Raw genomic sequence first — 13,108 nt, 5'->3', positions numbered from 1 at the left:
TGACAAAACACTTCGATCTGGGGAGCAAAATGTAGGAGACAGGTGAAATATCCTCAAACTCCAAGAAGAATATAATAATTCCAATCCCAAAGAAAAGCATGTGCTGACAGGTGTGAATATTACCGAATCATCAGTTTAAAAAGGCATGGTTGCAAAATACTAAAGTGAATTCTTTAGAGACGAACGGAAAAACTGGTAGAAGCCGACCTCGGGGAAGATCAGTTTGGATTGCGGAGAAATGTTGCAACACGCGAGGCAATACTGGTCCTCCGACTTCTCATAGAAGATTCGTTAAGGAAAGGCAAACCTACGTTTGTAGCATTTGTGGGCCTACCTTTTGACAATCTTAATTGGAATATTCTCTTTCCGATTCAGAACATAGCAGAAGTAAATTACAGGGAGCGAAAGGCTGTTTACAACTGTTCACTGAAAACCAGATGGCAGTTGTAAGAGTCGATGGATATGAAAGGGTTCGGAAGGGAGTGAGAGAGGTTCGTAGCCTACCCCCGATGTTGTTCAATCTGTATATTGAGCCAACAGTGAAAGAATTGTCAGAGCCAGCAAAGGACTCTGAAGAGTAGTTTAACGGAGTTGACAGTGTCTTGAAACAAGGATGTAAATAAACAGAACAGAGCAAGACAAGGATAATGGAATGTAGTCGAATTAAATCAGATGATGCTGAGAGGAAACTGGATTAGGAAATAGATGAGTTTTACTATTTGATCTGCAAAATAATTGAGGGTGGCCGAAGTAGAGAGGATATAAAACGTAGACTGGCAATGGCAAGAACGTTTGGAAGAAGATAAATTTGTTAATATCGAGTATAGATTTGAGTGTCAGAAAGTATTTTCTGATATTATTTGTATGGAATGTAGCCATGTACGGAAGTGAAACATGGGCGATAAACAGTTTCGATAAAAAAGACAATAAAAGCTTTTGAAATGTGCTACAGAAGAATGCTGAAAATTATATGGTTAGCTCTCGAAACTAATGAGAAGTTATTGAACAGAGTTAGGGAGAAGCGAAATTTGTGGCACAACCTGACTAGAAGAAGGGATCGGTTGGTAGGACGCATTCTAAGACATCAAGGGATCACCAATTTAGTACTAGAGAGAAACTTGAGGGGAAAAATCGTAGAGGGAGACCAAGAGACGAATACAGTAAGCAGATTCAGAAGGATGTAGGTTGCAGTAGTTACTCTGAGATGAAGAGGCTTCCACAGGATGGTGTAGCATGGGGAGCTGCATCAAATCAGTCTTTGGACTGAAGACCACGACAACAGCAGCAACAACAATTATAGAAAAGGTTTCCGCGAAAGATATTAGTGGAATTTTATTACAATAAGAGGTGGATTGGTGTGCACTGGTAAAGCGGATTGTGTGGGAGGAGGGGGAGGATGGTCACGTGAGCCATCTGGACAGGAAGCGGCTATCTGCGCTCAACTGTCACACAATGGAGCGGACGTGTCGGCCGGCGGTGCCGACTGCACACAGAGACGTCAGCGCTGACCGCCGCGGTATGTGGGCTTGGAAGGGGCGGAGGTGGGGGGGGGGGGGGAGGGTTGAGAAGGCGACAGGAGAGCGGGCACGCAACGTCGGCAAGTGGACGGCAGACGTGTCACGCGACCAGTGTCCTGTAATTTGCGCAAAGCGGATTTTTCACCCAGAGGAGAGGTCGACTGATTCCCCCACCCGCACGCTCCCCACCGTACGTCCGTACGCTGTAACTTGCCCGTCAAGTAGGAGGAGGATGGATGTTACATGGTGTACTGACGCAGAGCGTTGCAGATTCTCGAAAAAGAACTGTAATGCCAAAATGTTTACGAACGAAAGAGGATATAATTCTTTCTTAAATTTTCTGTCTGATGTAATTACTTCAGAAACTGCAAAGGAAAACATAAAAAACAAATTACGAGCACACAATTTAAAAATCAGTTCTCTTCTGAGGAACATACTTTAAAAATAAATAAACAGTAGTGGAAATCTGTACATTTGCAGGAAAATTAATATTGACAGCTACATAGTTGTATATATACACTACTGGCCATTAAAATTCGTACACCACGAAGATGACCTGCTACAGACGCGAAATTTAACCGACAGGAAGAATATGCTGTGATATGCAAATGATTAGCTTTTCACAGCATTCACACAAGGTTGGCGCCGGTGGGGACACCTACAACGTGCTGACATGAGGAAAGTTTCCAACCGATTTCTCATACACAAACAGCAGTTGACCGGCATTGCCTGGTAAAATGTCGTTGTGATGCCTCGTGTAAGGAGGAGAAATGCGTGCCATCACGTTTCCGAATTTGATAAAGGTCGGATTGTAGCCTATCGCGATTGCGGTTTATCGTATCGCGACATTGCTGCTCTTCGCGTTGGTCGATATCCAATGACTGTTAGCAGAATATGGAATCGGTGGGTCAGGAAGGTAATACGGAACGCCGTGCTGGATCCCAACGGCCACGTGTCACTAGCAGTCGAGATGACAGGCATCTTATCAGCATGGCTGTAACGGATCGTGCAGCCACGTCTCGATCCCTGAGTCAACAGATGGGGACGTTTGCAAGACAACAACCATCTGCACGAACGGTTCGACGACGTTTTCAGCAGCATGGCCTATCAGCTCGGAGACCATGGCTGCCGTTACCCTTGACGCTGCATCACAGACGGGAGCGCCTGGGATGGTGTACTCAACGACGAACCTGGGATGAATCAAGGTCCTGTTTACAGGATCATGATGGTCGCATCCGTGTTTGGCGACATCGCGGTGAACGCATATTGGAAGCGTGTATTCGTCATCGTCATACTGGCGTATCACGTCTCGGTCACATCTTGTTCGCATTGACGGCACTTTGAACAGTGGACGTTAGATTTCAGATGTGTTACGACCCGTGGCTCTACCCTTCATTCGATCCCGGCAAAACGCTACATTTCAGCATGATAATGCACGACCGTATGTTGCAGGTCCTGTGCGGGCCTTTCTGGATACAGAAAACGTTCGACTGCTGCCCTGGCCAGTACATTCTCCAGATCTCTCACCAATTGAGAACGTCTGGTCAATGGTGGCCGAGCAACTGGCTCGTCACAGTACGCCAGTCACTACTATTGATGAACTGTGGAATCGTGTTGAAGCTGCATGGGCAGTTGAACCTGTACACGCCATCCTAGCTCTGCTTGACTCAATGCCCAGGCGTATCAAGGCTGTTATTACGGCCAGAGGTTGTTGTTCTGGGTAGTGATTTCTCAGGATCTATGCACCGAAATTGCGTGAAAATGTAATCACATGTCAGTAGTATAATATATTTGTCCAATGAGTACCCGTTTACCATCTGCCTTTTTTCTTGGTGTAGCAATTTTAATGTCCAGTAGTATATTTGGAGGTTTCCCACGACTTTTGTCGCCTCAGTATACTTGGAATCTGCGAAGCATTGTCGGGTTCGCTAGTAGTGTATACACGGGGTTCCTCATTACTATCCTGCCATTGTATAAGCACTGTAGGACGAGACAGTGCGGAAGCGAGTGACGAGGCGAGAACACCAAGCGGTAGCGGCTGTCGGCGCCGTGTCAGAGACGGGTGTGGGCATAACGAGATTTCCCGGGGGAAGCCCCAGGTGTCCTGCCGACAAAGCCCCACGTGTTCTCTGCCCGCTCCCCTTGACCCAGTACCCAACTGCCCGTAATCTCCTCCGCCATCGGAAACTGCATCCTCACACAGGGCTTGAAAGCATCTCTGCACAAGGAGATGACAGACTTTTGTGACGTCATAACGCGGCGTTTCTCGTTGCGGGGCATCGCCAAAATTGAAAGCCAATATCACACACGTCTCTTTTCACTTCTTTGCAAGGACTGTGACCATTGAGATTCGAGATCGCTTTCTTCGTAACAAGCAGAGCTTAGGAGACGTCGTATTGGATTACGTCGCTTGCAGTTGCAGCTCATATCTGGTGGTTTTTATATTGTAATTTACCTACTATGAATATAAGAGGAAGTCAAATGGAAACGAAAGAGATGGAAAAAGATTGGACAAGTGCAAGTAGCACTCGCTCTCTGAGGATTCTGTACAGTTCATCGGTGCCGGTAATCGAGAATCTCGACAATTCTTGACTGTTATCGATACCGGTTTCTTGAGTTCCAAGCCTTTCGAGAACATATTTTCGCGTTATATGATCATAAAATAACAATTTTCGGAGTTTTCCTTTATATATATTGCTTCTTGCCAAATTTCATGATTATTGGTCAATAGAAAATACCCTATAGATTTCGATGAGAGTGAGTGTGCAACTATCAAAATACTGTATTTGGCACGAGCAACCTTATCTCTTATGTAAGTCTGCAGGCTTTCGTGGCCGTTTTGTCACTGAAGTTAAAATCTTCTGGGTTATTAGGCCGCGTCATGTTTCTTCTAAAATGTTCGGAAAACGGATGCACCTGATTACCTCCACAATGTGTGATGTGGCTGCGGCAAAGTGTATATAGGCGAAACGGGAAGAACTGTTAAAGAACTCATTAAGGAACACGAACGGCACATGCGGCTAAAACTAAGCGCAAAATTGACAGTAGCCTAACATCACGGGAACTGGGGCTCTGACATCGATTTTAATAACGTACGTGCACTGGCTAAAGAAACAAACATTTATAGAACAAAGGTCCGAGAAGCGATAAAAATTTCCAAGAATGCATCTAATTTCAATAGAGAGGACAGCTATAGGCTTCCGGCATCGTGGCTCCCCACCATCAAGGAAGTAAATATGGAGTCGCGGTGTGTGAGCGGCACAAAGAACGCGCTGAGGTCACCTCGGTGGAGAATAATGTTTTGGGTAAACATTGCCCCCCCCCCCCCCCTCTTGCTCTGTCCGTTTCAAATCTAGCCACTGACTACGACCAACCAATAGCGATAGCAGGCATTTTAACCAATAACCCTTCTACAGCTGAAGTGTGGAATAGTGCCTTTCTATCCAATGACGATGGACCGCCAATGGTATACACAGGAGATGAGCTACCAACGCCCCTTCTTCTGCATCAGAGAGGGAATATTAGCCCATTACTATGGCCCACAAATGGTAGCTATATGAATTTTAACCAATACTATCACTTCTCCAGCACGAACGCCAGAAAACTCCCCCTTTGTAAGTGGACGCGACACTCTTCTCTGACAGTGCTTTAGCAGTAGTGGACACCAAAACATCCTGAGGAAGATCCCAGCAGAGGGGTCGAAACGTCGAACATTTTAGAAGAAACATGGCGCGGCCTAATAACCCAGAAGATTTTAACTTCAACCTTATCTTTTGACTGCCTTGACTTACATGCTTCTATTTGCACACGAGCAAGGGATCGTAGACCTTAGTGTGTGACATAAGTTTGAGTTGGATACGTCTACGTGTTCCTGAGAAAAAGGGGTCTGTACAGACGGACAGAAAGATTGACGAATTGTTGTTGTTGTTGTTGTTGTGGTCTTCAGTCCTGAGACTGGTTTGATGCAGCTCTCCATGCTACTCTATCCTGTGCAAGCTTTTTCATCTCCCAGTACCTACTGCAACCTACATCCTTCTGAATCTGCTTAGTGTATTCATCTCTTGGTCTCCCTCTACGATTTTTACCCTCCACGCTGCCCTCCAATACTAAATTGGTGATCCCTTGATGCCTCAGAACATGTCCTACCAACCGATCCCTTCTTCTGGTCAAGTTGTGCCACAAACTTCTCTTCTCCCCAATCCTATTCAATACTTCCTCATTAGTTATGTGATCTACCCATCTAATCTTCAGCATTCTTCTGTAGCACCACATTTCGAAAGCTTCTATTCTCTTCTTGTCCAAACTATTTATCGTCCATGTTTCACTTCCACACATGGCTACACTCCATACGAATACTTTCAGAAATGACTTCCTGACACTTAAATCAATACTGGATGTTAACAAATTTCTCTTCTTCAGAAACGCTTTCCTTGCCATTGCCAGCCTACATTTTATATCCTCTCTACTTCGACCATCATCAGTTATTTTGCTCCCCAAACAGCAAAACTCCTTTACTACTTTAAGTGCCTCATTTCCTAATCTAATTCCCTCAGCATCACCCGACTTAATTAGACTACATTCCATTATCCTTGTTTTGCTTTTGTTGATGTTCATCTTATATCCTCCTTTCAAGACACTGTCCATTCCATTCAACTGCTCTTCCACGTCCTTTGCTGTCTCTGACAGAATTACAATGTCATCGGCGAACCTCAAAGTTTTTATTTCTTCTCCATGAATTTTAATACCTACTCCGAATTTTTCTTTTGTTTCCTTTACTGCTTGCTCAATATACAGATTGAACAACATCGGGGAGAGGCTACATCCCTGTCTTACTCCCTTCCCAACCACTGCTTCCCTTTCATGTCCCTCGACTCTTATAACTGCCATCTGGTTTCTGTACAAATTTTAAATAGCCTTTCGCTCCCTGTATTTTACCCCTGCCACCTTTAGAATTTTAAAGAGAGTATTCCAGTCAACATTGTCAAAAGCTTTCTCTAAGTCTACAAATGCTAGAAACGTAGGTTTACCTTTCCTTAATCTTTCTTCTAAGATAAGTCGTAAGGTCAGTATTGCCTCACGTGTTCCAGTGTTTCTACGGAATCCAAACTGATCTTCCCCGAGGTTGGCTTCTACTAGTTTTTCCATTCGTCTGTAAAGAATTCGTGTTAGTATTTTGCAGCTGTGACTTATTAAGCTGATTGACGAATAACAAATGAAAAAAATCGTTTGATATAATTACAAATTAACAATTTGCAGATTGTTTCCTTTACTTGTAACGTAAAAGCTCGCTTCTTGCCGAATAGGCTTTGATGAGTGAACTGTTGAGTATCAAAATATACCTTTGGACTGCATTGATCTAGAAATTCACATTTATTGCAGAGACGAGAGAGTTTAACCCTCAGTATGAGATATAAATTTCAACACGATACGTGTACCCGTTCTTGAGAAAAATGGTTCTTCACACTCGGACAGACAGTCGGACAACGATGCTTATAAGAGTTCGTTTTTGTCGACTGAGGCACGGAATCCTAAAAAATAAGTAAACCATTTAATAGATGGTGCATGTCTTTACGGCGAAAAATGTTTGCGGTTGCCTACGGTACTATGATTGTACCCAGACGTGGGAAGCATATCGACAGTCACTATTATCTCTCTTCAGGGCTCCAAAAACATGGAAATCACAAGGGGGGGGGGGGGGGGGGTGGGGGGGGAATGGCGACCATATGGACGATGTGTAATATCTTCCCAGGGAAAGTGCTGCAGCGTAGGCGAAACAACTTCAGCAACAAAAGTCACGTGCCCTTTTTTTATCTGCCCCTTACATGAATATCAATGCAATGCAAAACATTTACGTATTCAATCAAGGAAACGACTACATAGAAGGCAATAGACGAATTCAGTCAGCTATAATTTGTTAATTCGCTAACACAAGTGGTGGTTTAGAGTAAGAGAAACCTGAAGACTCGGGACCCTACTAGGCATGGCTAAAAGAACTGTTTCTTAAAGATACCTACAAAAATAATAACGGCTACAGCAAACTCACGATTATCTGGAGCGTGCGCTTTATCTGCCCGTAGTCGGGTGATCTTTTAAAACATGAAGTACGAAGAATTGTGTTGATCAGAACGAATACTTACATTTGGAATGCAGGCTACGTCTTCAATTACGTGTTGTGTGTCTGCTAATTCTCTTGCACTCTACAGTTTTACCCCCTGCAGCTCCCTCTAGTACTGTGGACGTTATACTTTGATGTCTTAACATATGCCCCAATATCCTACCCTTTCTCTTGTCTGTGTTTTCCATATGTTCCTTTCTTCGATGATACTGTAGAGAACCTCATTTCTTACCTTATCAGTCTACCTAATTTTCAATATTCTTCTGTAGCACCAAATCTCAAATTCTTCGATTCTCTTCTGTTCCGGTTTTCACACAGTCCATGATTTTCTGCCATGTAATGCACATTCTCATAAACGCCGTCTTTAAATTAATGTGTATGTTTGCTTCTCATTACTTACGTCATTCTTCAGTTTATTCTCAATTCATATTCTGTGCTCATTAGCCCGTTCATTCCATTCAGCCTATCCTGTAATTCTTTTTCACCATCAGAGAGTACTGCAATGTCATCTTATCATCGATATCCTTTCACCATGAATTTTAATCCCCCTCTTGAGCCTAACCTTTATTTCCATCGCTGCGTCTTCGATTTATAGATTGGACAGTAGGGGCGAAAGACCACATCGCTGACTTACACCCTTTTTAAGCCGACCTTCCATTGTTATTGCCCCCTCTTTGTTCTTGTTGTGGTCAATAGCGAAGTCCATGAACCGCGACTTTAGCAGGTAATTGACGCGGAAATAATACACCAATTACGATTGGTAGGGGATGAGAGTGAAGACGTGACTCTCGCACACAGAGCCACTTTATAGGTTCACACGATGTTAGAGTAAGGAGGACAAACATCACTTAAAACGGCCGGGCTACTGGGCCGTGGTCGATGTATAAATAGCCGGAAGTTTGAGTGATACAAGTACCATTAGTGAACGCTTACATTGTATTAAGAAGGTTCAAATGGCTCTGAGCACTATGGGACTTAACATCTGTGGTCATCAGTCCCCTAGAACTTAGAACTGCTTAAACCTAACTAACCTAAGGATTCGAACCTGCGACCGTAGCAGTCGCGCGGTTCGGGACTGAGCACCTACAACCGCTAGACCACCGCGTATTAAGAAGGACCAAATTCGTTTGGCGGTACCAGTGTTTTCACTCTCCAGAAACTGAGGAACGTCGGGGGAAAATAAATTTGATGACAATCAAGAAACAAAAAATGACTGACTATTTCGAGAAACAGAAATTTAAGGAAGTGATACGAAGTATAGAGTTATTACACTTACAGTAAGAGTACGTTGTCTTTTTCCTGCAAGTGACGTATAAGTAATGCTGTAGGCCTACAAATGTGACAAGTAGCATGTTTTTTAAATGCAGTGAACAACAGTTTTCAGTAAAAACACGTTTATTGAAGATTATCTGTGTTTTTCGGTTATTTGTGCAGCCTCGAGGCCACCTTAGGCCGAATGCTAGGGAGCTTGATAGATGTATCTTTTTGGCGCGTTTCAGACACCTACGTTCAAAAATGGTTCAAATGGCTCTGAGCACTATGGGACTTAACATCTAAGGTCATCAGTCCCCTAGAACTTAGAACTACTTAAACCTAACTAATCTAAGGACATCACACACATCCATGTCCGAGGCAGGATTCGAACCTGCGACCGTAGCGGTGGCACGGTTCCAGACTGTAACGCCTAGAACCGCTCGGCCACCACTGGCCGGCCAGCTACGTATGACTTCGTTTCAATCTACTTCTCTCTTCAGTTTCATTTAAATTCTCTTTTGCTGTATTTTTCAGCAACCTTTTTTACGTTCTTTGGTCCATGGCTTTTTCTTGTTGTGTTACAGCTGGAATATAATTTTTCATAAGAGGGGCGTTCAATAAGTAAAGAAATACATTTTCTTGCGAAAGCAGGTTAGTTCTGTTCATGTTTCCCATACATCATATTATTCCCCACTCTTTTGGCTACAAAACTCTTTTTTTTTCTTCTACATAATCGCCATTCAATGCAACAGCGTTACGAGATCTTACTGGGAGGTCTTCTACGCCCGCATGCTGTTTATTATTTCAAAAGTAATGGCCACAACTGTTAGTAAATTTATCCCTCTGTGAGAGAAGACAGTTCATATAAATGCGTAGGCTTCCGCAGCCAAAGTCAGTCGACATAAAAGTTTTTTAGGTGAAATTTTTACTCTACAGCGGAGTGTGCGCTGATATGAAACTTCCTGGCAGATTAAAACTGTGTGCCAGACCGAGGCTCGAACTCGGAACCTTTGCCTTTCGCGGGCAACTGCTCTACCAACTTTTTTTAAAATCTCATTTTGTTCGTTCTCGTTCGTTGTATCTGCTCGGGGCGGACGTCGCGAGACACCCATTTGCGTTCGCCGTTGTTCCATTAACTCAGTTTCTTTATTACAGATGGCAGCTAACCCTCTGAGCGAACACGCTGAGTTAGCGTGCCGGCGTCCTGCGAACCATGCAGAACTAGCAGTCCTGGAAGAAAGGAGAGCTTCTGGAAAGTTTGGAAGATAGGAGACGAGGTACTGGTAGAAGCAAAGCTGTGAGAACGGGCCGTGAGTCGTATCACTAGCAGTCGAGATAACAGGCCTCTTATCCGCACGGCTGTGACGGATCGTGCAGCCACGTCTCGATCCCTGAGTCAACAGACGGGGACGTTTGCAAGACATCAACCATCTGCACCAACAGTTGGACGACGTTTGCAGCAGCATGGATTATCAGCTCGGAGACCATGGCTGCGGTTATACCTGACGCTGCATCACAGACAGGAGCGCCTGCGATGGTGTACTCCACGACGAAACCTGGGTGCACGAATGGCAAAACGTCATTTTTTCGGATGAATCCAGGTTCTGTTTACAGCATCATGATGGTCGCATCCGTGTTTGGCAACATCGCGGTGAACGCACATTGGAAGCGTGTATTCGTCATCACCATACTGGCGTATAACCCGCGTGGCCGGCCGCGGTGGTCTAGCGGTTCTAGGCGCGCAGTCCGGAACCGCGCGACTGCTACGGTCGCAGGTTCGAATCCTGCCTCGGGCATGGATGTGTGTGATGTCCTCAGGTTAGTTAGGTTTAAGTAGTTCTAAGTTCTAGGGGAGTGATGACCACAGATGTTACGTCCCATAGTGCTCAGAGCCATTTGAACCATTTTATAACCCGCGTGATGGTGTGGGGTGCCATTGGTTATGCGTCTCGGTCACCTCTTTTCGCATTGACGGCACTTTCAACAGTGGACGTTATATTTCAGATGTGTTCGACCTGTAGCCAACCTTTCATTCGATCCCTGTGAAACCCTACATTTCAGGATAATGCACGACCGCATGTTGCAGGTCCTGTTCGTCTGGTCAGTGGTGGCCGAGCAACTGGCTCGTCACAATACCCCAGTCACTACTCTTGATGAACTGTAGTATCGTGTTGAAACTGCATGGGCAGCTGTACCTGTACACGCCATCCAAGCTCTGTTTGGCACAATGCCCAGACGTATCAAGGCCGTTATTACGGCCAGAGGTGGTTGTTCTGGGTACTGATTTCTCAGGATCTATGCAACCAAATTGCGTGAAAATGTAATCACATATCAGTTCTAGTATAATATATTTGTCCAATGAATACCCATTTATCATCTGCATTTCTTCTTGGTGTAGCAATTTTAATGGCCAATAGTGTGTGTCTTTTTGGTTGTGTGTTGGTGAATCTAACAAATTTGAAAAACAAAAGACTACCAGACTTGTCTTGTGCTCAATAGGAATGCCAATTCCCCCTGCCGGTGGTTCAAGTCCTCCCTTGGGCTGGGGTTAGTTTAGGTTAAGTAGTGTGTAAGCCTAGTGCCCGATGATCTCAGCAGTTTGGTCCCAAAGGAATTGACCACTACCACTAGGAATGCCAGTACACTTCAGCTCCACAATGTCGTTCTGCACAACTGCCACCCACCTGTTGTGCTGGTTGAGCGTCACCTTCTCCATACACTGGCGCGCGCCGGTTCTGTAACCGGATAATGGCCAGCCTCCCAATACCAATGTTTGGAATGGAATGGAAGGTTAGTGAGGAGCTGAACTGCTGGAGGGTGAACCACCCACCTGTAGTGCTGGTCGAGCGTCACCCTCTCGATACACTTGTGTCTGGCGCGCCGGGTCTGGAACCGGATCATGGCCAGCCTCCCAATACCAACGCTGGGAATGGAATGGCGTGGAGGATTAGAGAGGAGCTGAGCTGCTGGAGGGTGAGCCACCCACCTGTAATGCTGGTCGAGCTGCGCCTTCTCGATGCGCTTGTCCTTGGCGCGCCGGTTCTGGAACCAGATCTTGACCTGCGTCTCGGACAGCGCGAGCGCCTCGGCCAGCTCGAAGCGGCGGCCCCTGGAGACGTACTCGGAGCGCGCGTACTCCAGCTCCAGCCGGAGGGTCTGCTCCGAGCTGAACGTCGTCCTCTGGCGTCGGGGACGGCCCTCCTTCCGTCTCCGGCGGGCCACTGTACGACAGACAAAGAGGACACTCTCACCGCCCAGTATTGTAAGAAAGGCACAAGCTTTGGTTAAAATGAACGTGGTGCTCCGTAGGACGTGTTCAGCGTATGAGCACATCCGCTCGAGAGTATAGTGAGGAAGAGGGATTCACAGAAAAGTAGTGTGATGGAGTGTTGGATTTCTGGGTCTGCCTTAGGTGGATGTGGGTGCAGCAGAAAAGGGCGTACAAATGCCGATTGTTGTTAATTTCTGTCATACAGTCTTCTTGGCCACAGAGGTTGATTTCTGAGACCTCGCCGAGTGCGCCAAATACGCTGCCACAGCTGCTTCTCCTGCTGCAGTGTCCTCGCATTGCCGTCCCTGCAAACAGTGCCTACTGGGTGCCCTTGATGGTGTGTCAGCCCCCACGGATATATCGTAGCCCGTAGCAGGCCAGGCTACGACGAGTGCTGTTGTCCCAGATAGGCAGCCTATGCGCCACACCAGAGGATGGATGGCTACGACTGGTTGCATTAGGCCCCAGTGATGCTGGGCTTTTGGGACTTCAGTTTGAGCCCTGGAGCATGGGAATGTGGCTGGAAGCTGGCGAGTGACGGCAGAGCGTGTGGCTACCAAGAGACTGGGCAGTCGGTTGCAGCCGAGGGTTCGAGGCCCAGTGACAGTGGTGGCAGCCGGACGTCATTGTCTTCACAGTAGCGTCCGACATGTGCTGGACCTAATAACATAGCCCGGATGTCACAAGATAACTGGTTGGCCCCTGTGGGTATGAATACTCCTGGCTGGGGGATGATCGTGGGAAAGAAGTAGCACTGCCGTGTTCTTCAGTCACGCAGAAGCTTCTCAAAGGGTGGTCATCGTCTGAGGTCACGGTCGTTGCTTTGCGGAAGCAGGATCGAACAGGCAAGCCAGGTTGCTGCTGCTGGGGCACCGTGTCCGTATGGGTCACTGACTCAGCACTTCATGTCCGGAACACGATGCTGCAAGGCTGCACGTGGTCTCCTTTACA

General features: G+C 46.0%; 1 protein-coding gene across 1 annotated transcript in view; it reads right to left on the bottom strand.

Annotated features, from left to right (window-relative positions):
• The window catches only part of LOC124552332 (homeobox even-skipped homolog protein 2-like), a 40,380-nt gene extending 27,765 nt beyond the window's left edge, over positions 1–12,615 (bottom strand). The window contains exons 1-3 of the mRNA XM_047126603.1: positions 12,480–12,615; positions 11,717–12,107; positions 11,571–11,621 (exon numbers count right to left, since the gene is read on the bottom strand). Of these exons, the coding sequence (XP_046982559.1) occupies positions 11,571–11,621; positions 11,717–12,107; positions 12,480–12,615 (578 nt within the window). The remainder of the gene's footprint in view (positions 1–11,570; positions 11,622–11,716; positions 12,108–12,479) is intronic.
• Positions 12,616–13,108: the final 493 nt, after the last annotated feature.

The sequence above is a fragment of the Schistocerca americana genome, chromosome 10, assembly GCF_021461395.2.
Source record: "Schistocerca americana isolate TAMUIC-IGC-003095 chromosome 10, iqSchAmer2.1, whole genome shotgun sequence".
NCBI classification, from domain to species: domain Eukaryota; kingdom Metazoa; phylum Arthropoda; class Insecta; order Orthoptera; family Acrididae; genus Schistocerca; species Schistocerca americana.
This window is presented reverse-complemented; position numbering and strand designations above follow the sequence as displayed.